The 24,068-nt window shown below is 44.3% G+C and overlaps 1 protein-coding gene and 1 long non-coding RNA gene across 4 annotated transcripts; both read right to left on the bottom strand.

The window, feature by feature from the left end:
• Nucleotides 1-334: 334 nt before the first annotated feature.
• ccdc138 (coiled-coil domain containing 138) lies at nt 335-17,375 on the bottom strand. 3 transcript variants are annotated; one of them, XM_079464139.1, is made up of 15 exons: nt 17,203-17,375; nt 16,799-16,835; nt 16,638-16,707; nt 16,284-16,345; nt 15,704-15,849; nt 15,476-15,610; nt 15,142-15,261; nt 14,989-15,066; nt 11,453-11,563; nt 11,174-11,311; nt 10,194-10,310; nt 4,811-4,979; nt 2,665-2,841; nt 1,226-1,364; nt 335-999 (listed from the first exon to the last, which is right to left on the bottom strand). In XM_079464139.1, the coding sequence occupies exons 1-15, from the start codon at nt 17,284-17,286 to the stop codon at nt 849-851; spliced, it is 1,734 nt and encodes a 577-aa protein (XP_079320265.1). In that variant the 5' UTR covers nt 17,287-17,375; the 3' UTR covers nt 335-848. The 3 variants fall into 3 exon arrangements, with proteins under 3 accessions (XP_079320265.1, XP_079320267.1, XP_079320266.1); XM_079464141.1 differs by having other exon boundaries at nt 555-999; nt 2,785-2,841; nt 17,203-17,341; XM_079464140.1 differs by having other exon boundaries at nt 555-999; nt 15,704-15,768; nt 17,203-17,341.
• A 2,449-nt stretch (nt 17,376-19,824) lies between these two features.
• Nucleotides 19,825-23,129, bottom strand: LOC306898566. Its single transcript, XR_013787124.1, has 3 exons — nt 22,984-23,129; nt 21,506-21,593; nt 19,825-21,229 (listed from the first exon to the last, which is right to left on the bottom strand). It is a non-coding gene; the product is annotated as an uncharacterized lncRNA (long non-coding RNA).
• Nucleotides 23,130-24,068: the final 939 nt, after the last annotated feature.

The following is a 24,068-nucleotide window of genomic DNA, read 5'->3' as shown; positions in this document are numbered from 1 at the left end:
TATTCACACAATTAAACACACCTGTGCTGAGGTCATGTGACAACAGGGTCATGTTTTCCGTCTGAAGGTTTCACATGCTAGAATCAATGAAGGCACAATTCAGTGTTTTGTGACGTATAAACACCGTTCAGTATGGATTTGTTGAAATTTCAGTCTATGACTGACACATGTCTTTCATACAAGCACACATATGAAACATTAAAAACACACTCGAGTTACAGGCGTACGAAACATTGGTGCGTCATATAAGAGCTCGCACAACCGGTGAGAGAGAGAGAGAGGTTTTCTTCATTAGGTTTGCTGATTGTGTGATTAGCAACAGAGATGTTGTGTTGAGTCCATCTGGATTTAACATCGGTGTGTTCAGAGCTGGAAGTGATTCAGAGCGAACACACATTCATCATTATGCTGTTAAACAATGTGACAGCGCAGATCTGCTTCAGTCCTCAAACTGTGAAAGAACTTTTAAAAGCAACAAATAAAACCGAAAAGAACACGTCAAACAAACTTCAGCTGGGCTTCATTTAAAAACCATGAAAATGTATATTCACAGAATCACATAAACATCAACCGAGTCACAACGTTTAATTGAACAGAATTACATTACATTTATTAAAGAAGTCACAACAAGAATAAAGTATCAAATTCATTATTTCATTTCTTCATTTATTAGGAGCAGTTCACCACTACAGGATTTACACAGCGTCTGTTATTATTTCTCCATGGAACAGACATTATGTTGAACCACCAGAGAGTATGACAAGACCAGTCCGTATGAGCCGTGAGACACGGTCCAGATCAGCTTCATGAAGTTGTGAGACACACGAGCGTCTCTTTAAGTGTGATGTTTAATGTTGAGATGAGCGTGCCGGCATTCCCAGGTTAAGCAGAATAGAGCTCAGGTTGATGTGGAGGAAGGTTCGAGTCGGGTCAGTCGTGCGGTGCATCTCCTGCAGTAATAAATGTAACGAAAAGGCTTCGAAGAGACGCTTGTTTTTCCTGCAATGAAACACACCGAACACACATGTCATGTGCTTTTGTTCATCTGGTCAATGATACACGGCCTGCAGCTAAAACTCCACAGAGATGACAACACACAGTGGTCCAGCTGCACACGCTCTCAATGATGTCACAAACCAGCGGCTCTCGGTCTGTCAGCACACATCAAACACTCCTCATGAAGGACGATGTGATGGAGACTGTGAGGTAACCGAGACAGACTCACCGAATACTGGAGAGCTTCTGCAGGACAACACACATCTTTTCAAACAACACCGGATCCAAACGAGGATTACGCAGAACCAGCGAGACGCAGCGGAAGAATTCTTCATTACTGCACTCGTCCAGAAAACCAGACACAAGTCCTGAAAGACACAAGAAATAAAACTAGAAAACACTTCTGCCCACTGACAGACACCAAATAAATCACTCGTGAAATCTCTTTAATATCTCAGTTGTTTCTCCCACACAGAACAAACAGCCTTTTCTTTGCTTGAGCCTCATGTCTGTCTGAGATATTTCAGAAACTGAGCTCAGATTCGTCTCGTCTGCAATCAAGTCAATATTAGCCAAGATCTCAATATGAACTCAAACATTTCTCATCACATCCAGATGATTTCACCTCTACGATCCACATTCACCTCCAAAGACACGCTCATCTTTTCATTTCAAGATCTGAGCGATACCATTCTCCTCTGGAAGCATGAACTGAATCTTTCCTGGCATCATACGGCCTCATCGAAATCTCTCTGAGAATTCACAGAAGAACTGCAGATGAGATCAACGCTTGGAAAAGTTCAATGTTGATGGTGAAATGCTGTAAAGTTTCTCTCACTGAACAATCCTGCTTTTCATTTGCTCGAGGTTCATTCATGAGTACAGCATGTTTTCTAAAGTTATTCATCTAAAGGAAATCAGATTATGATTCTAAATAAATCAATGAATATAGCCATCATATGGCTTTAGTTCAGCGAGAGACATGTTCTGTATATAAACACATGGGCCAGGTATCTTTGACAGTGTTCTGGATTGAGGTGAACGGCACATCTGTTATCTTTGACCTTCACAGGTAAGACGTCTGACACGGCTGAAGAACCTTCAAAGACGTCTGCTGGAGTTAAACATGTGGAGTGCATTAAACACGACCTCCATCAGACAAACACAGGTCGAGTGTGACGTGACTTTCACCCTCACCTTCACACCTTCCCATAATCCTTCTCCTGTAAAACTGTCTTTAATTGGCAGAGCGGCTCGAGTCGGAGCGTGTGGCACTGCATCTGTTCAGTGTCACTGAAGAAGAAAAAGAAAAGTGCATTCCTGTCCCGTCTCATAAAGCCGGCCGCTCGATTGAATGATTTTACAGCAATGCATTCAGATTCACATGTAATGAGACGCTGCTTACAGAGCAGAGGCCGCAGGTCAAACACGATGGAACCGTAGAAGCGTTCTGACATATGTCATGAAATTTTTTTTTTAACTTAGTTGATGAAGTCTAAAACACAAAAGAGCAGAACTTCTTCAGTCATGCATCACACATGCACAAGTCGTATGTGTGTTACCGGGGATCAAACCCGTGACCTTTGTGTTGCTAACAGAGTTCACATTCAGCGTTCATCCTCACACACACATGAAAGATTCTGCAATGTTGTGAAAGTTTATTCTCACGTGTCTGTGTGCTCATCTGAAGCAGGATTTCCACCGACAGCGTCAGAGGTCTCGGACTGACACCTCTCAACAGAGTCAATACAGCCGAGAGAGCGCGATACTGTAGAAATAAGTGCTGACCTTCATCTGTCCTCACGTCACGAGACAACACGTCCAGAGCCTGAGCCAGAATATCCACTGCACACCAGAAGAACAGAGACACACACATCACAGGACGCCAGTGTCATTAAATGAAAACAATATTACATTTAGAATAGAATGATTGAGTGAGTGAATTATTTATTATCTGACTTCAAGCAAAGCCTGAAGCGGAGACACTCGGCGGCCATGTTTGCGACGCCTCTGGGCAGTTAAAAGCAGTTTTATCTACTTGAACGGGAGAAGGCAGATATTTTTTAAAATCTCTGGCAAAAACCACAAAGCAGCAGCACATGTCCTATCAATAATGAAACCTGACATGAACGTTACCGTAACTTGGGTTTGCTTAGCTTATAACGCGCTAAAAATCACCTTTTACAAGATCACTTCATCTACTGTGCATGAGCCTCACGAGAGCTCCACCCCAGAGAATCCTCAGTCAATACTGATAGACGATTGGCTCGTTTCACTGGAAGGCGGGACTTTTATCGCAAGAGCGTTGCATTCCTCCCCATTCATTGCAATGGCGCATCTTGTTAAAGGGGTCACATGGTGCGAATGCATGTTTTTCTGCATCTTTGGTGTGTTATAAGTTGCTCATGCATGTATTAGACACGTGAAATTGCACAAATGAATGATGCACATCTTCATCAGCGTTCTATCTTGAAGCGAATCCTCACCCAGACCTGCCTGAAACACCTCGTGTAGCCACACCCACACAAACCTGTGTGTTTCAGAGAGGCGGAGCAAAGAGGAGATACAAACATGCACAGTGTTTGGAAAATACAGCGTTTGTGAACCTTACATCATGTTAAATATTAATTTGAGCCGCTTCATATGACCTCTTTAATATTAATATCTTAGCTTGAAGTGAATCTTCCCCCTCATCCTCATGTCATGTGAAATCTGAATGTTTATTTCTTCAGCAGAACACAAAAGAAGATATTTTGAAGAATGTTGCTGTTTCACACGACCTTTTTATTGTTCTTCTACAATTTCTGTGATGCTAATTATTGTGGTAATATTTATTTTCATGTGATAGTGTCTATATTTAGCTCAAGTAAATGTTGAGCTTACAGTATATCATAAATGACGATATATATGTTTTTGTGTATTTGCAATATACTGATTTCACATATTGTCACTGCCAGAAAATTCAAGAAATGTATTCTGTGGAGGGATGAAGTCATGATGGGTGACTACGTCTGGAACTTGATTCATGAGGGTCAGCTGTGGCCTAATGGTTAGAGCGTTGGGCTTGTGATCAGAAGGTTTGAATCTCAGTGTCAGCAGGTCATGACTGAAGCGCCCTTGAGAAAGACACCTTACCCCTGATTGCTCTGCAGTAATGTGACACTGTAAAAAACTACTTGTAAGTCGCTTTGGATAAAAGCGTCTGCCAAATGAATAAATGTAAATGAGGAAAATATGAAGTCATAAAAGACAAAAACCATCAAATGTTCACTTCTGACGACTCATTTTTTCTAACTGTTGTCTTGAGCTCAGTGTTATGACTCCACCTTTTCATTTCTATGTACAAGTAATAATACCGAAACCAAAATGTGTGGAATGTGTGTGGAAATATTCTTTAGATATTTTGTAAGTACCGTCAATGATGAAAACAATTATTTCATATTCAGTGTGTTAAACCTCCTAAAGAAAAATTAAACTTTTTAAATACTTTGTAACATTGTGTAATCAAACTACACTGAACTCCATTGACTTCCATTGTGTGAACACAAACATTTCTCAAAATATCTTCTGTTGTGTTCCACTGAAGAAAGTAACGCTTTTCTTTTTATGGGTTAACAGTGACTTTTAGAAATCAATTTCTAGAGCCATTAATACTTTTTTCTTTTTGTCCAAACTGGATATGATAAACTAGAGCTGTTAATGATCCTCAGTCACTGTGTTGTATATCCAGTTGTCTAGCTGAGGTGATGTTGTGAGATGAGACAACAGCGCCACCTGCTGCTGACACACAGAACATGTCTGTGATTCTCTTTACCTTGACTGACGCTTCTGATGATGATGAGGCTGCTCAGGAATCGAGTGTGTGGACACGAGCTCTTAAACAGAGGACACGCCCGAGAGCTGCGGCGCTCTTTACCTGAGTCACCCGGTCCACGAGACACCTCCTCACCCAATCTCCTCAATGTGGAGGTGAGAGGAGCGTGCTGGAGGAGACAACACCATCATCATCATCATCATCATCATCATCATCACAGGTCATTCAATTACATCTCTCTCTCTTCACATGTGCAGTGGCTCATAACATCCAGTTGTGTGTGTATACCTGTGTGTGTGTGTGCCTGTGTGTGTGTGTGTGTGTGTGCCTGTGTGCTGTGTGCTGTGTGTGTGCGTGTCCCTGTCTGTGTGTGTGTGTGTGTGTGTGTGTGTGTGTGTCCGTGTCCCTGTCTGTCTGTGTGTGTGTGTGTGTGTGTGTGTGTGTGTGTGTGTCCCTGTCTGTCTGTGTGTATCTGTGTGCTGTGTGTGTACCTGTGTGCTGTGTGTGCGTGTACCTGTGTGCTGTGTGTGTGTGTGTGTACCTGTGTGCTGTGTGTGCCTGTGTGCTGTGTGTTCCTGTGTGCTGTGTGTTCCTGTGTGCTGTGTGTGTGTGTGTACCTGTGTGCTGTGTGTGTGTACCTGTGTGCTGTGTGTTCCTGTGTGCTGTGTGTGCCTGTGTGTGCCTGTGTGTGCTGTGTGTGCCTGTGTGGTGTGTGTTCCTGTGTGCTGTGTGTGCCTGTGTGCTGTGTGTGTGTACCTGTGAGCTGTGTGTGCCTGTGTGTGTACCTGTGTGCTGTGTGTGTACCTGTGTGCTGTGTGTGCCTGTGTGCTGTGTGTGCCTGTGTGTGTACCTGTGTGCTGTGTGTGTACCTGTGTGCTGTGTGTGCCTGTGTGGTGTGTGTCCCTGTGTGCTGTGTGTTCCTGTGTGCTGTGTGTTCCTGTGTGCTGTGTGTGCCTGTGTGTGTGTTCCTGTGTGCTGTGTGTGCCTGTGTTCTGTGTGTGCCTGTGTTCTGTGTGTGTGCCTGTGTGTGTGTACCTGTGTGCTGTGTGTGTACCTGTGTGCTGTGTGTGCGTGTACCTGTGTGCTGTGTGTGTGTGTGTGTGTGTGTGTGTGTACCTGTGTGCTGTGTGTGCCTGTGTGCTGTGTGTTCCTGTGTGCTGTGTGTTCCTGTGTGCTGTGTGTGTGTGTGTACCTGTGTGCTGTGTGTGCCTGTGTGCTGTGTGTGTGTACCTGTGAGCTGTGTGTGCCTGTGTGCTGTGTGTGTGTACCTGTGTGCTGTGTGTTCCTGTGTGCTGTGTGTGTGTGTGTACCTGTGTGCTGTGTGTGCCTGTGTGCTGTGTGTGTGTACCTGTGAGCTGTGTGTGCCTGTGTGTGTACCTGTGTGCTGTGTGTGTACCTGTGTGCTGTGTGTGCCTGTGTGCTGTGTGTGCCTGTGTGTGTACCTGTGTGCTGTGTGTGTACCTGTGTGCTGTGTGTGCCTGTGAGCTGTGTGTGCCTGTGTGTGTACCTGTGTGCTGTGTGTGTACCTGTGTGCTGTGTGTGCCTGTGTTCTGTGTGTGCCTATGTGTGTGCCTGTGTGTGTGTACCTGTGTGCTGTGTGTGTACCTGTGTGCTGTGTGTGCGTGTACCTGTGTGCTGTGTGTGTGTGTGTGTGTGTGTGTGTACCTGTGTGCTGTGTGTGCCTGTGTGCTGAGTGTTCCTGTGTGCTGTGTGTTCCTGTGTGCTGTGTGTGTGTGTGTTCCTGTGTGCTGTGTGTGCCTGTGTGCTGTGTGTGTGTACCTGTGAGCTGTGTGTGCCTGTGTGTGTACCTGTGTGCTGTGTGTGCGTGTACCTGTGTGCTGTGTGTGTGTGTGTGTGTGTGTACCTGTGTGCTGTGTGTGCCTGTGTGCTGAGTGTTCCTGTGTGCTGTGTGTTCCTGTGTGCTGTGTGTGTGTGTGTTCCTGTGTGCTGTGTGTGCCTGTGTGCTGTGTGTGTGTACCTGTGAGCTGTGTGTGCCTGTGTGTGTACCTGTGTGCTGTGTGTGTACCTGTGTGCTGTGTGTGTACCTGTGTGCTGTGTGTGCCTGTGTGCTGTGTGTGCCTGTGTGTGTACCTGTGTGCTGTGTGTGTACCTGTGTGCTGTGTGTGGCTGTGTGGTGTGTGTCCCTGTGTGCTGTGTGTTCCTGTGTGCTGTGTGTTCCTGTGTGCTGTGTGTGCCTGTGTGTGTGTTCCTGTGTGCTGTGTGTGCCTGTGTTCTGTGTGTGCCTGTGTGCTATGTGTGTGCCTGTGTGTGTGTATCTGTGTGCTGTGTGTGTACCTGTGTGCTGTGTGTGCGTGTACCTGTGTGCTGTGTGTGTGTGTGTGTGTGTGTACCTGTGTGCTGTGTGTGCCTGTGTGCTGTGTGTTCCTGTGTGCTGTGTGTTCCTGTGTGCTGTGTGTGTGTGTGTACCTGTGTGCTGTGTGTGTGTACCTGTGTGCTGTGTGTTCCTGTGTGCTGTGTGTGCCTGTGTGTGCCTGTGTGTGCTGTGTGTGCCTGTGTGGTGTGTGTTCCTGTGTGCTGTGTGTGCCTGTGTGCTGTGTGTGTGTACCTGTGAGCTGTGTGTGCCTGTGTGTGTACCTGTGTGCTGTGTGTGTACCTGTGTGCTGTGTGTGCCTGTGAGCTGTGTGTGCCTGTGTGTGTACCTGTGTGCTGTGTGTGTACCTGTGTGCTGTGTGTGCCTGTGTGGTGTGTGTCCCTGTGTGCTGTGTGTTCCTGTGTGCTGTGTGTTCCTGTGTGCTGTGTGTGCCTGTGTGTGTGTTCCTGTGTGCTGTGTGTGCCTGTGTTCTGTGTGTGCCTGTGTGCTATGTGTGTGCCTGTGTGTGTGTACCTGTGTGCTGTGTGTGCCTGTGTGCGTACCTGTGTGCTGTGTGTGTACCTGTGTGCTGTGTCTTCCTGTGTGCTGTGTGTGTGTACCTGTGTGCTGTGTGTGCCTGTGTGTGTGTTCCTGTGTGGTGTGTGTGCCTGTGTGCTGTGTGTGCCTGTGTGGTGTGTGTGCCTGTGTGTGTGTACCTGTGTGCCTGTGTGCTGTGTGTGCCTGTGTGCTGTGTGTGTGTACCTGTGTGCTGTGTGTGTGTACCTGTGTGCTGTGTGTGTGTGCCTGTGTGGTGTGTGTGCCTGTGTGGTGTGTGTGCCTGTGTGCTGTGTGTGCCTGTGTGTGTGTACCTGTGTGCTGTGTGTGTGTACCTGTGTGCTGTGTGTGCCTGTGTGTGTGTTCCTGTGTGGTGTGTGTGCCTGTGTGCTGTGTGTGCCTGTGTGTGTGTTCCTGTGTGGTGTGTGTGCCTGTGTGCTGTGTGTGCCTGTGTGCTGTGTGTGCCTGTGTGTGTGTACCTGTGTGCTGTGTGTGTGTACCTGTGTGCTGTGTGTGCCTGTGTGTGTGTTCCTGTGTGGTGTGTGTGCCTGTGTGCTGTGTGTGCCTGTGTGTGTGTTCCTGTGTGGTGTGTGTGGCGTGTGTGCGTGTGTACCTGTGTGCTGTGTGTGCCTGTGTGCTGTGTGTGTGTACCTGTGTGCTGTGTGTGCCTGTGTGTGTGTTCCTGTGTGGTGTGTGTGCCTGTGTGCTGTGTGTGCCTGTGTGGTGTGTGTGCCTGTGTGCTGTGTGTGCCTGTGTGCTGTGTGTGCCTGTGTGTGTGTACCTGTGTGCTGTGTGTGTGTACCTGTGTGCTGTGTGTGTGTGCCTGTGTGGTGTGTGTGCCTGTGTGCTGTGTGTGCCTGTGTGCTGTGTGTGCCTGTGTGTGTGTGCCTGTGTGCTGTGTGTGTGTACCTGTGTGCTGTGTGTGTGTACCTGTGTGCTGTGTGTGTGTGCCTGTGTGCTGTGTGTGCCTGTGTGTGTGTACCTGTGTGCTGTGTGTGTGTACCTGTGTGCTGTGTGTGCCTGTGTGTGTGTTCCTGTGTGGTGTGTGTGCCTGTGTGCTGTGTGTGCCTGTGTGTGTGTTCCTGTGTGGTGTGTGTGGCGTGTGTGCGTGTGTACCTGTGTGCTGTGTGTGCCTGTGTGCTGTGTGTGTGTACCTGTGTGCTGTGTGTGCCTGTGTGTGTGTTCCTGTGTGGTGTGTGTGCCTGTGTGCTGTGTGTGCCTGTGTGGTGTGTGTGCCTGTGTGCTGTGTGTGCCTGTGTGTGTGTACCTGTGTGCTGTGTGTGCCTGTGTGTGTGTACCTGTGTGCTGTGTGTGTGTGCCTGTGTGGTGTGTGTGTACCTGTGTGCTGTGTGTGCCTGTGTGTGTGTACCTGTGTGCTGTGTGTGTGTGTACCTGTGTGCTGTGTGTGCCTGTGTGTGTGTTCCTGTGTGGTGTGTGTGCCTGTGTGCTGTGTGTGCCTGTGTGGTGTGTGTGCCTGTGTGCTGTGTGTGCCTGTGTGCTGTGTGTGCCTGTGTGTGTGTACCTGTGTGCTGTGTGTGTGTACCTGTGTGCTGTGTGTGTGTGCCTGTGTGGTGTGTGTGCCTGTGTGCTGTGTGTGCCTGTGTGTGTGTACCTGTGTGCTGTGTGTGTGTGCCTGTGTGGTGTGTGTGCCTGTGTGCTGTGTGTGTGTACCTGTGTGCTGTGTGTGTCTGTGTGCTGTGTGTGCCTGTGTGTGTGTACCTGTGTGCTGTGTGTGTGTACCTGTGTGCTGTGTGTGTGTGCCTGTGTGGTGTGTGTGCCTGTGTGCTGTGTGTGCCTGTGTGTGTGTACCTGTGTGCTGTGTGTGTGTACCTGTGTGCTGTGTGTGTGTGCCTGTGTGGTGTGTGTGCCTGTGTGCTGTGTGTGTGTACCTGTGTGCTGTGTGTGCCTGTGTGTGTGTACCTGTGTGCTGTGTGTGTGTACCTGTGTGCTGTGTGTGTGTGCCTGTGTGCTGTGTGTGCCTGTGTGTGTGTACCTGTGTGCTGTGTGTGTGTACCTGTGTGCTGTGTGTGTGTGCCTGTGTGGTGTGTGTGCCTGTGTGCTGTGTGTGCCTGTGTGTGTGTACCTGTGTGCTGTGTGTGTGTACCTGTGTGCTGTGTGTGTGTGCCTGTGTGGTGTGTGTGCCTGTGTGCTGTGTGTGCCTGTGTGCTGTGTGTGCCTGTGTGCTGTGTGTGCCTGTGTGTGTGTACCTGTGTGCTGTGTGTGTGTACCTGTGTGCTGTGTGTGCCTGTGTGTGTGTTCCTGTGTGGTGTGTGTGCCTGTGTGCTGTGTGTGTGTACCTGTGTGCTGTGTGTGCCTGTGTGTGTGTTCCTGTGTGGTGTGTGTGCCTGTGTGCTGTGTGTGCCTTTGTGTGTGTACCTGTGTGCTGTGTGTGTGTACCTGTGTGCTGTGTGTGTGTTCCTGTGTGGTGTGTGTGCCTGTGTGCTGTGTGTGCCTGTGTGCTGTGTGTGCCTGTGTGTGTGTACCTGTGTGGTGTGTGTGGCGTGTGTGCGTGTGTACCTGTGTGCTGTGTTGGAGTTGTGACAGACAGCAGTAAATGCAGCGCAGCAGAGATAACTGAAGAGACGACTCCATCACTGACATCTGAGGCAGAAAATCCACCAGCAGCGGCAGAACCTGATAACAACAACAACAACAACAACATGATCAACATCCAGACTCCTGAACCCTCTGACCTGTCATGCTGTCAGCTCTTTATATTACAACTGCTCCCTACTGAAGAGAAATGTGTTATATCATGATGCTTTAAGTTTATTTATGACTTGATTCACTTTTAAGAATTTAAATCATTAGGGCTTTCACACTTGAAGTGGTTAACCCCGAGTTACTCTAAACCCCAGACAAACAGAATCCTGGGTTATCGGTTTCACACAGATTATAATAATTGACCAGAGTGTATTCATAACCTGATGTACATCACTAAACCCTGGGTCAACATTCTCATGTGGAGTCAACAGTCATGACTGGATAAACACTGCAGCATCAAACTGACTGAATATGTGGTTGTTCCGCATCCGGGAAAAGATGACGCATCACAAACCCTTTAAGCCTCCTGACGTTACTTACTCAAATAATAAAAACTCAAAGGATTGTTTACACAATTGCACAGTGAAATGAGGTTAGCGCTGTTCAGTTTTTGATCGGATGTTCATTGCTAAGCGTCTGGTCGTATCATTCTATCCCTGCAAAAGCCGAGCTGACCCAGCTTCAGAGCAGGGTTTCATTACCTCGGACAAATGCTAGGATAACCTCGCTTGAGAAGTACAAGTGTGAAACGTTGGTTTACCCAGGGTTAAAAGCGATTTTACAATGAAGATAACCCAGGGTTAAGCAGTGGGAAAAGCCCTATTGACTTCTTGAAAAACATTGTGTGAGTGCACATTTGTGATATATCGTCCAGGCCTAGTTTACATAATTTAGTCTTTTCTTCATTTGACTTTGGGCTGTAAAGTGAGCAGTAAAGCGGAAAGAAAACGAACCGTTGAGCATCTGTGATGCAGTGATGTCAGACGGCCGGTGATGTTTGACGTCTCTCTGAACTCCATGAGCTGCTCATCTACGACCCAATCCAACAGAAACGCTGTGAGTTTAACTGTGGGTCCATGAGCGCCACCTTCCTGTCAAATACAGAACATTTCCTCATTACATTAACCACATTGACTGAAGTTCATCCAGAATGATCGTGTATGAACACACACAACACACTCACAGGAAGATTCTCTCTCATCACATGACCTTCTATCGTTTCTGTAACTCACCTTGCTTGTTTTATTTGACGGTGGGTGTTCTTCTGTGCTAGCTTTAGGGTCGTGAGCTTTAGGAAAGACATTTCCTCGCCCGCTGTTTGCCTTCGAGTACTCAAACCTCCTCTGTTCAGACACAAACACACACACAAGCTTTATATTATTATTATGGCCTCATCACAGCCGCTGATATAAGAGCCGATATCACGCTCCTCATTCTGATACGAGAGCAGATATCACGCTCCTCATTCTGATACGAGAGCCGATATCACGCTCCTCATTCTGATACGAGAGCCGATATCACGCTCCTCATTCTGATACGAGAGCCGATATCACGCTCCTCATTCTGATACGAGAGCCGATATCACGCTCCTCATTCTGATACGAGAGCCGATATCACGCTCCTCATTCTGATACGAGAGCCGATATCACGCTCCTCATTCTGATACGAGAGCCGATATCACGCTCCTCATTCTGATACGAGAGCCGATATCACGCTCCTAATTCTGATACGAGAGCCGATATCACGCTCCTCATTCTGATACGAGAGCCGATATCACGCTCCTCATTCTGATACGAGAGCAGATATCACGCTCCTCATTCTGATACGAGAGCAGATATCACGCTCCTCATTCTGATACGAGAGCCGATATCACGCTCCTCATTCTGATACGAGAGCCGATATCACGCTCCTCATTCTGATACGAGAGCCGATATCACGCTCCTCATTCTGATACGAGAGCCGATATCACGCTCCTCATTCTGATACGAGAGCCGATATCACGCTCCTCATTCTGATACGAGAGCCGATATCACGCTCCTCATTCTGATACGAGAGCCGATATCACTCTCCTCATTCTGATACGAGAGCCGATATCACGCTCCTCATTCTGATACGAGAGCCGATATCACGCTCCTCATTCTGATACGAGAGCCGATATCACGCTCCTCATTCTGATACGAGAGCCGATATCACGCTCCTCATTCTGATACGAGAGCCGATATCACGCTCCTCATTCTGATACGAGAGCCGATATCACGCTCCTCATTCTGATACGAGAGCCGATATCACGCTCCTCATTCTGATACGAGAGCCGATATCACTCTCCTCATTCTGATACGAGAGCCGATATCACGCTCCTCGTTCTGATACGAGAGCCGATATCACGCTCCTCGTTCTGATACGAGAGCCGATATCACGCTCCTCGTTCTGATACGAGAGCCGATATCACGCTCCTCGTTCTGATACGAGAGCCGATATCACGCTCCTCATTCTGATACGAGAGCCGATATCACGCTCCTCATTCTGATACGAGAGCCGATATCACGCTCCTCGTTCTGATACGAGAGCCGATATCACGCTCCTCATTCTGATACGAGAGCCGATATCACGCTCCTCATTCTGATACGAGAGCCGATATCACGCTCCTCATTCTGATACGAGAGCCGATATCAAGCTCCTCATTCTGATACGAGAGCCGATATCACGCTCCTCATTCTGATACGAGAGCAGATATCACGCTCCTCGTTCTGATACGAGAGCCGATATCACGCTCCTCGTTCTGATACGAGAGCCGATATCACGCTCCTCGTTCTGATACGAGAGCCGATATCACGCTCCTCGTTCTGATACGAGAGCCGATATCACGCTCCTCGTTCTGATACGAGAGCCGATATCACGCTCCTCGTTCTGATACGAGAGCCGATATCACGCTCCTCGTTCTGATACGAGAGCCGATATCACGCTCCTCATTCTGATACGAGAGCCGATATCACGCTCCTCATTCTGATACGAGAGCCGATATCACGCTCCTCATTCTGATACGAGAGCCGATATCACGCTCCTCATTCTGATACGAGAGCCGATATCACGCTCCTCATTCTGATACGAGAGCCGATATCACGCTCCTCATTCTGATACGAGAGCCGATATCACGCTCCTCATTCTGATACGAGAGCCGATATCACGCTCCTCATTCTGATACGAGAGCCGATATCACGCTCCTCATTCTGATACGAGAGCCGATATCACGCTCCTCATTCTGACACGATAGCCGATATCACGCTCCTCATTCTGATACGAGAGCCGATATCACGCTCCTCATTCTGATACGAGAGCCGATATCACGCTCCTCATTCTGATACGAGAGCCGATATCACGCTCCTCATTCTGATACGAGAGCAGATATCACGCTCCTCATTCTGATACGAGAGCCGATATCACGCTCCTCATTCTGATACGAGAGCCGATATCACGCTCCTCGTTCTGATACGAGAGCCGATATCACGCTCCTAATTCTGATACGAGAGCCGATATCACGCTCCTCATTCTGATACGAGAGCCGATATCACGCTCCTCCTTCTGATACGAGAGCCGATATCACGCTCCTCGTTCTGATACGAGAGCCGATATCACGCTCCTCGTTCTGATACGAGAGCCGATATCACGCTCCTCGTTCTGATACGAGAGCCGATATCACGCTCCTCGTTCTGATACGAGAGCCGATATCACGCTCCTCGTTCTGATACGAGAGCCGATATCACGCTCCTCATTCTGATACGAGAGCCGATATCACGCTCCTCATTCTGATACGAGAGCCGATATCACGCTCCTCATTCTGATACGAGAGCCGATATCACGCTCCTCATTCTGATACGAGAGCCGATATCACGCTCCTCATTCTGATACGAGAGCCGATATCAAGCTCCTCATTCTGATACGAGAGCCGATATAACGCTCCTCATTCTGATACGAGAGCCGATATCACGCTCCTCGTTCTGATACGAGAGCCGATATCACGCTCCTCATTCTGATACGAGAGCCGATATAACGCTCCTCATTCTGATACGAGAGCCGATATCACGCTCCTCATTCTGATACGAGAGCCGATATCACGCTCCTCATTCTGATACGAGAGCCGATATCACGCTCCTCATTCTGATACGAGAGCCGATATCACGCTCCTCATTCTGATACGAGAGCCGATATCACGCTCCTCATTCTGATACGAGAGCCGATATCACGCTCCTCATTCTGATACGAGAGCCGATATCAAGCTCCTCATTCTGATACGAGAGCCGATATCACGCTCCTCATTCTGATACGAGAGCCGATATCACGCTCCTCGTTCTGATACGAGAGCCGATATCACGCTCCTCATTCTGATACGAGAGCAGATATCACGCTCCTCATTCTGATACGAGAGCCGATATCACGCTCCTCGTTCTGATACGAGAGCCGATATCACGCTCCTCATTCTGATACGAGAGCCGATATCACGCTCCTCATTCTGATACGAGAGCCGATATCACGCTCCTCGTTCTGATACGAGAGCCGATATCACGCTCCCCATTCTGATACGAGAGCCGATATCACGCTCCTCATTCTGATACGAGAGCCGATATCACGCTCCTCATTCTGATACGAGAGCCGATATCACGCTCCTCATTCTGATACGAGAACTGATTATAAGGTTCAATTCTCATAAAACAATCATTTCAAGCATGTTTGAGATTGAAACAGTTCTGTTTGATGTATAAATGTGCGTTACCTGCAGATTCTCCAGACGAGCCTGAACTTTACCACACTGACTCTCCAACTTTCTGTTCTGCTCGCTGACGTCATGAAGCTAAACAAACACACACACACACAGGTGACTCGATGAAGCTGAGATCTCACTGATGTCTCACTGAAACTCACTCACCTGTTTCTTCAGAGAATCATTTAATTCCTTCAGAGAATCAAAACTGGACTTGATTCTTTTCATGTCTTTAGTCTTCTGCTTCAGAGTTTCTTTTAACTCACTCGTCTCTTGCTGATGTTGCTGTGAAAATTATTACAAACATCACGTATGTTACTGCTGTATCCGAAACCCAAAACTATTTAAACCCAAATGTTCAGCTATCATCTCAGAAATGAATACAGATTATAAATGACACTGTATTATTAACTAAAGAAAAATCGAGACTGGTAGGTTTTGGATGAACACTGAATTGTGGGATAACTCTGGGGTTATGTAAATGAGCTGCTGATGTCACCTGCTGTAGCTCCTCCTCCTCCGCTCCTTTGTGAATGTTGCGCTGGTGCTGCAGGAGTGTGTTCTCTCTCCGCTGCAGCTCACGCTCACGCTCACACAGCTCTGCAGCCCAGACCTGCTGACTGACACGCTCTGCCTAAACACACACACGTACAGTATCACTGTAGACATTCCTCAACAGCTTTAGCACATGTGAACACCGATCACGTCAGTAGTGAATGAAGATCACCTGCAGCTTCTCATAAATGTGCATCATCTCCTGATAGACGTGCACGGCTGCTGCGCCGCTCTGAACTGGATCTGTGACGTCTCTACCCCTCAACTCCCTCACACACCAGCTGGAGGAACGGGCCATATTCGAGGGTAACGTCACATCTGAGAAGAAATGATGTGTAGCTCAGGGGTTAGATCATGGCCCTAGCAACACCAAGGTCATGGGTCAGATCCCAGAGATTCCACAGACTCAGAAACAAATGTCTAGTATCATGCAGTGTAAGTTGCTTCGAAGAAAAGCATCTGCCAAATGCATATGAGTGGATGAAGCTGACAAATGTGTGTGTGTAATTGAATGAATACACACCAACTCATGGGGACACATGTCACCGTGGGAACCAATATTGAGGTCCTCATTGGCAAAAAAAAACATTAATCGTACAGAACCACATTCTTTTCTAATCTAAAAGTGAAAAAAGTTTTCTATGATCCTTAGGTTTACGGGATAAAAAAATGCAGTTTGTACAGTATAAAAATCATCATGCCTATGGACTGTCCCAAAGGAAATATTAAACCAGACGTGTGTGTGTGTTCACCTGTTTCTGTGTAAAACATGTTTGTTTCTTCAAGACCATCATCTTCATCACTATCAGCTTCACTGAAACACGACACATAAAGAATAAAACGTAACCTTCGGAGGTGCCGGTAAAGGAAGATAAATCACTTGTGCAAGTTTTTAATTAGACCGACGTATCGGCAACAGGCCTTTGACACCTTTGAAACCTTGAACCAGGCTTGTTGCTGTTATGTCGGTCTAATAAAAACTTGTGTGCGGTCAGATTTTCTTGTACATAGATATAAAGATTAAAACACATGTACAGAAGCCACACAATAGGTGAAGTTGTAACAATAATATTATTATTTCCAGCAGATCATATTTGACCTCTAACCTCTGAGGTGGATCAGAAAGAGTCGTGTGAGGGTATCTTCTCTCTCTAAACGTCTTCCTCCCAGCATCTTCTGTAACACAACACATGAGAAACATCACATGACGGCTTTAAAGCCTTTCTCAAGAAGATGTGAAGAAGATGTTTCTGATGTCCATGATCACCTGATGTCAGTCCAAATGTGTGTGAGATACCGGACACCTGCTGACACACAATGAAAGCCATCATATAATAAACTCAATATGTGTTTGAAGATCAAAACAGGTGGACGTGTGAAGATTATTCAATCCGATCAAGCATGATATGGACGATGAATAAATGCCGAGAATAAAAGTACTCGACCATTCTCAAATGATGATTTAACTTCCTCTTCTCGTCTAAAATGATCTTCATTTATCGCGTTTGAAACACAATATAAAACATCAATAGTATATGTATGCCACTGATTTATTGAGAAAGAGAAATTGTAAATACTTTAAACCTTATTTGTATGACTAGCTAAGAGCTTCATTATTATCAGATCCACTGTTATTGCGTGTAAGTATGAATGCTGTGTATATTTCATCACCTTGCCCGTCTTCTGCAGATATTTATTCTTCAATCTTTCGATTCTTTCATCTATTTCTCGATCTGTGTCAGATTCGTTATTCATGTTTAAATGAGCCGCGGAACACAAACACACGGTACCCGGAAGTGACCGTTACACTGACGCAGTGTCAAAATAAAAGTCTTTTGGTGGGCGGGGCCCCAGATACATGTCGTTGCTAGAAGGGATACAGCTACGGCCGGAAGTGGGTCAAACCCTCACCATATAATTACAATAAATGACATTAACTAACGCTACACCAACCCTAAACCTGACCTTACAATAGTAATACAATATGAATCAACAGCGAGACAAACATTATGCGGTATTGAAGTGCGCATCTTTATACAGAGCATGTACTGTAGAGAAACGCGCATTTTGGTGACAGAAATGTTTCGTCTGTATTTTGGTTTATTTTTAAATATAGACAACATATACATGAAGAAATACACGCGATCCATCTCCACCTATTGAAGAGCAATAAAAAAGAAAGAAGAGAACACCACTTCAGTACAAACAAACAGCTTTAGAATCTTTATTTTGTGATTTCAAATAAGTTTCAAATGGTGAGATCAGTTTTACAAAGGCAACAGCTTTTTGTTATTCTTGTTTTGTGGCTGTAAAAGTCCTTCACCACACAGAGCAAACAGATACATTGATGATCAGTACGACAGAATATAACTCCATCAGTTCATCATGTGGAGAACACCTCATCCTCTTTGTCAATGTGAAGAGTGCAATAAGACGAGAGACGACTTTCAGTCCAGCAAGCATCACACCTGACGTCACTTTCATCCTCAGTCTCTCTGTCAGATTCTTCAGTTTGACACCTTCATCTCTGACAACCTTCATCGTCATCCACCCGCTCCCACACACCTTACAGAAACTGAATCATCACTGGAGTTTAGATGTACTGCATTGGGTGAACATTTGTCTTTGGTCTCGCTATACAATCAACGATACAATTAACAAACACACATGTTTTATACAAATGTAAATTACAAAGCAACGTAAATCAAGTGTCTGCCAAATGCATAAATGTAAATGTAACAAACACAGCATCACAATACAATACACAACATCCACCTCAGCATCATAAATTAAAATGTAAAAACATAACGATTCACCTAACCCTTATTCAAGAGAAATGTTTGTTGATATATTGCCTTAATTGCTTCCTTTCGTTGTTCTATAACGACGACGAGATGGCAACAATTCAAAAGGGTGTTATTGCAAGACCACTTACAGAACATTCTCTCACTTTTCTTAGCAGGAATAACCTCTGATTTTATTTCCTACGCATAAGATCCACGTTTTCTTTTTTCTGTTAAGGGTTCTGTGTGATTTAAAATCAATGATTTTGTCTTACTAACATTTATCCATAAGGAGCTCACTTCACACCTTTTTTGCAATTTGGAAACCTGCTCTTCAACACAGGCTTTCCATAAAAGTGCCATGTCATCAGCATAATAGTGTAATTTCTCACAGTAACAATTCTCACTCTGAATTTGTATTCCATTTGTATAAACTGAAAACAGCAGGGGTGACAGGACACAGCCTTGAGGTGCTCTAGTATTAAAAACACAGTATTTGATTTCAGCCCTCGAGCGCAAACTTCTTGTGGTCTATTTGTTGACAAAACTCTATCCAATTGCACCATTTACACCTAGAACCAGAAGCCTCTCGAAAAGTAAATGTATCTGCATTGTATTAAAAGCTGATGTATAATCAATAAAGAGAACACAGACATAAGCCTTTGCTTGTTTTAAGTGGCTAGCAACTGTATCAACTGTAGTAAGCGTTGCATCCTCTGTCCCTCTTTGAGGTTTGTATGCAATTTGCAGGACATCTAATTGCTGAAGATGATAATTGATGACCCTTTCCATGCATTTAGCAAGTATTGATGTCAAGGCCACCGGATAAAAATCTTCAACATTTTTAGCTCCCTCTTCTTTTGGGAGGGGTCGTATTAAAAGATCATTTCCATGTATCTGGTACAATATGTACATCTATAAAAACTGAAATAATGTTGTTAAATTTGTCAAAATGTAAATGTTACCCAGGACAGTAGAGATTCCTGCAGTTCTGCCATCTCAGACTGCATTCGGATGAAAACGAAACTGGTGTTGTTTTATGATTGTTGGGAAACTTGGGAGTTTCCAAACTCTTCCTGTTCAACAGTCTGCATGCAGTTCAGCTGTGCAGACCGATCAGTGTATGACATCACCGCACCGCCAGCAGCGATCCCCAAGCACTGTGTTTTTATATAACAAGATACATCCCCATTATAATCAAACTGAACGTACATTAAACTCTTAACATTGTTCATTGTGGAACTGGCTTATTCTTTGAGCTTGTTTACACACATCACTGTCAGTCTATAATACTCTTCTAAACGCTGCTGTATTGTGATTCACACACGTTGACAAGCTGGTTAGTAAGTAAACAGAATAAAGAAACAACATCATTAACACAACATTGGTCCTTCAACATGTCTGACACACGCATGCACACATCGCCCCCCCACACACTGTTCATGTGATGTCATGCAGACAAGCCGACCTCATCACACATACAGTATGTTATTATCTCTCTCTCTCTCAATTCAATTTCAAGGTCCTTTATTGGCATGACTGCTGTTCTTACAATATTGCCAAAGCATTGAACACATAACAAAAGACGAACAAGAAATACAAGAGTCAAATTAGACTAAAATTGAAATAAGGTGCTGAGTAAGGCATTCATATAGAATCAGTGTTGTAATGTAAAGTACAGTACTTCATTATTGAGTCTTTATATTTCTGCAGACTTTTACTTTCGCTCCACTACATTTCCTGAACAAAATCTTTACTTTTACTCTGATACATTTCCCCTTAGCATGTTCATCACTACAAAATAAGAGCATAGAAACAGAACTGAAATAGACAAGTCGGCGATCCGGTCACCATGACAATGCTGAACCAATCATTGCTTAAAGCTCGATGTGCAAGTGACAACATGTTGCTCCAAATAAAACTACTGAGCATGAGACAGAGTGTTTTCAACCTTTAAAACAAAATTTCCTTCAAATTTCCTTTAATTACTTAAGTAGATTTTATATAAAAAGTACTTTTGATACTTAAGTACAATTTTGATCTGTTACTTTAAGACTTTTACTCAAGTCATATTCTAAAACGCTACTTTCACTTCTACCAAAGTCATTTTCTGGCAAGATATTTGTACTTTTTCTCAAGTGTGGCTTTTAGGTACTTTATACATAACTAGATAGAATGAAATATAATTATATGTAAATAAACAAATGAAATGGAAAAATAAAATATCTCTATCAAATGTAGATTTCAGGCAGAAACATGAGAATGGAAAAAAGTAAATGTGCTTTGACTGTAACAGATTCATTATTCTTTCCGTCTCTCTCTCTCTGTGTGTGTCAATGAAATCTAATCTCAAAATAAAGACTCAACATTAGTTGATATCAAATCAAAACGGGCATGTGCGGTCTGAATATACATTTATCTCTCAGTCAGAACGTACAGATGTCTGGTCTCATGTTGGATTGGTTCATTATAGGGGTCCATGTCCTCACCTCTCACCCAACCTGACATTGTTAAACCTGTTGACACCTGAGACTATCACCCAATTGTGCTTTCACACTTCTGCCTCCACCATCTCACTTCACTCCTTCAGCTCATTTAAGAAACTGACGTCAAGCAAGAAACATTTCTCTTCTGTCAGACATTTCTGAGGCGAACACACTCTGTGAGCTTTCATCTTTGTCTTAGATATAAAGTTTAAATGTGAGATCTGTCGTGCTGTTGGTGGTCTACGTCCCACAAGTTCTCTCATCATGACACATTCTAAGCACGAGCAAGAACAATTACTGTGAACATAAAAACACGTGTGAAGTCCTGTGTGTTGAGTTTAACTCCACTGACAGTAATGTGAATCGCCCGCTTCTCTTTTCCAATCAATAAAATGACGGCAAACTGTTCCCAGGACAGAGACCAGCAACCTGTTGGCAGTAAAACACATGTCAGTTGCACAGCTCCACTGATGATCATTATTCTATTGAGCGAGTCAAGCTGTCTGTGCTTTCATCGGTCAGCACGCCGGCCGTCTCTTAAAAGCCCTTCAGATGCACACATGGAAAATGATTGCCAACCATCCACATCATTACATTTGCATTAAGATCTTATTGACTGTATGTTTTATAGTGTTATAGACCAGTATATTGTCTGCGGAAGGATTAAAACAACAGAAGTTTTGTAAAAGGGACATGTTTGTTTACTTTATAGCACAATGCAGCAGAGCAGCGCAGTCATCTTTTATTCCATGTGCAGCAGATGGCATTTCAGAGCATCATGATTCTGTACATTCTGTTAAATGACAAAAAGAAAAAGTGCAGTAATACCAGAAGAAGAATCCTGAAAAAACAACACAATGTCCAGCAACAACATACAGTTTCTCATTATGTGAAAGAAATCGAATCACATCTTTCTATGCTGTACAGGTTATTAACTCAATAAATCATGAACCAGCCATAACTGTCAACACAACTGTACTGCCGTACTCATGTCATATTCATTATAAGTGTAGAATGAAAATACAATAGTTATGAATTTACCCACAACCCTCTGTGTCTGCTGATGACAACAATAACTGTGTTCCCATGTGCAGCAGTGTAAATGGAAAAGAGAAGCCCCACTGCTTTTACCATCCACAGACCCGCTGCGTGTGTGTGTGCTAGTAAAAGTCTCATACATCATTTCAAATGGATTATTAAACAAACTAAATTATGTTTATTTGAGATTGCAGATAGTTTTGTGTGATGGTTCGATTTATTGACTCCAATGGAACAGTGTTTTTACAGCCATGGCGTTTCATGGATCCTCTCAATAGTTCCTGGAAGCTAGTAGTGCATGGAGCTGTGGCTAAACAGACCAATTGTGATGACCTTTTAACACATTTAAAGAAGTAAGTCATTTAATGAATAAAAATGAAAGAAAAAAAGCATTTAAAGATAAAACACAATTTCCTGGAACTATCTGAAGGCTCCATGAATCTCTCTCTCTCTCTCTCTCAACGGCTCTGGCCCGCAGGGCCGGATTGGGACTCATTTTCAGCCCTGGAGTTTCATGCTTTAGACCGGCCCACTTTAGTTTACGACTGACTATATTAAAATAATGGTAATTAAAACCTAAGTCTGCAATAGCGCACTGTTCTCTACAGCCTTGAATTCATTGTCATTCAGTGAAAATACAGTAGCCTAAGTTTTGCTTCACAGTGAAGATTTATTAGAACAGGACAGTATCAGAATCTATTTTCTTTAAGAATTAGTGTTCATAAATATCCAAACATTGAAATAAGGAAAAAATTATAAATTACAAAAGATTAAAATAAAATGTATTGCACTGTCTAATGACACTATAATTTATTTTAAATAAACATCTGCTTTACAACTTCAAATATTTTTTTACAAATATGAGAACATTAGTTAAATAATAAAACTATTGGACTGTTATCTGACTATTCTTTCACAATGATTTCTAATGATTGTTTCATCTCTTTTCCTTTGCATAAGTGTAGCTTCAAGGAAACATGGACAACCCTAAAACATTAATTAACGCGGGCTTCGAACCGACGTCGGTCTGTATAGGAGACGGGCGCTCTAACAATGAGCTAGCTTGCACCTATTGAGACATATTTTTGCACGGCCGCTAGGATCTTGTAGTGCTCCTATTCCTAAATACCTTAACGTTAGCTTACCGGCCGTCTCGTCGTCTTCATTTGCTTTGAGAAAAAATGTGGTCTTCTTAGAACATTTGGCCGCGTCAGTTTCCAGAGCTTTCTTGCTTTTTATTCTGGACTTTTCAGCGCCGCCTTTGCGCTTTCTGTCATCCATTTTTATTTCTGACGTTTTTTTATTTTGAGCAACTTGCAGTGGCGCTGTCGGGGGCGGGGCCAGGGAGTCAAAAGATAATCACGTCATCATTAACCTGCAGGCTGCGCTCTGAGTTGGGCTGCGAAAAAATATGAAATAAAAAAGAGTGGGGCTGCGATAAAATAATAAATAAAAAGATTAGGGCTGCTGTGAGTGACGGCAGCCTAGGGAAAGCCATATTTTAACCGTGCCATGACAATACCGGCCCTCGCGGCCAAAAAAACTGACCGGCCCACCGGGAATTCTCCCGGTGCTCCCGATTAGCCAATCCGGGGCTGGCTCTGGGGAATGCAATAGAATTGTTTGACCAGTATAAAAACCATTACGCCTGTGGAAAGTCCCCACAATGTATAGAAACCGTGTGTGTGTGTGTGCGCACGCTTAGAGTCACTCTTGAGCAGTGATACATTACATAATTCTGTCTAATCTGGAATAGAGGAAAACATTTCAACGTTTACAATGTTAATGACAGAAATTCAACAATGCCTAAAAATAAAACTATATGTGAAATAATAAGAAAACTGTCAAATGTGTCACTAGCCTGTTTGTAACCATTGGTGACCCTGCAGCTTTTGTAATTGACTGTTTTCTAGAGAAATAATGTAAAGAACATTCTGTGAAAATATAATCTTCATGTCTGTAATAGCTACTGACTAATATCATCATAAATAATGAATTAAACTTTGAAGATCTTAGAATTAGATTATGATACTTTAGTCGGAATGTTCAGGATTACATTTAATACGTTTTTACCTCTTTAGATGTTTTTATCTTTTAAATATTTATGTATTTATTTTGTTTATCTTTTTGTTTTATTTTAAAGTGATTATCTAGTGGTCAAAACATTGACAGCAATCGTTTAGATTAAAATGGTTGATGTATCATTATGATTGTTTTCTATCATTCTAAA

This window comes from Barbatula barbatula (genome assembly GCF_947034865.1).
Source record: "Barbatula barbatula genome assembly, chromosome: 9".
Lineage (NCBI taxonomy): Eukaryota > Metazoa > Chordata > Actinopteri > Cypriniformes > Nemacheilidae > Barbatula > Barbatula barbatula.
This window is presented reverse-complemented; position numbering and strand designations above follow the sequence as displayed.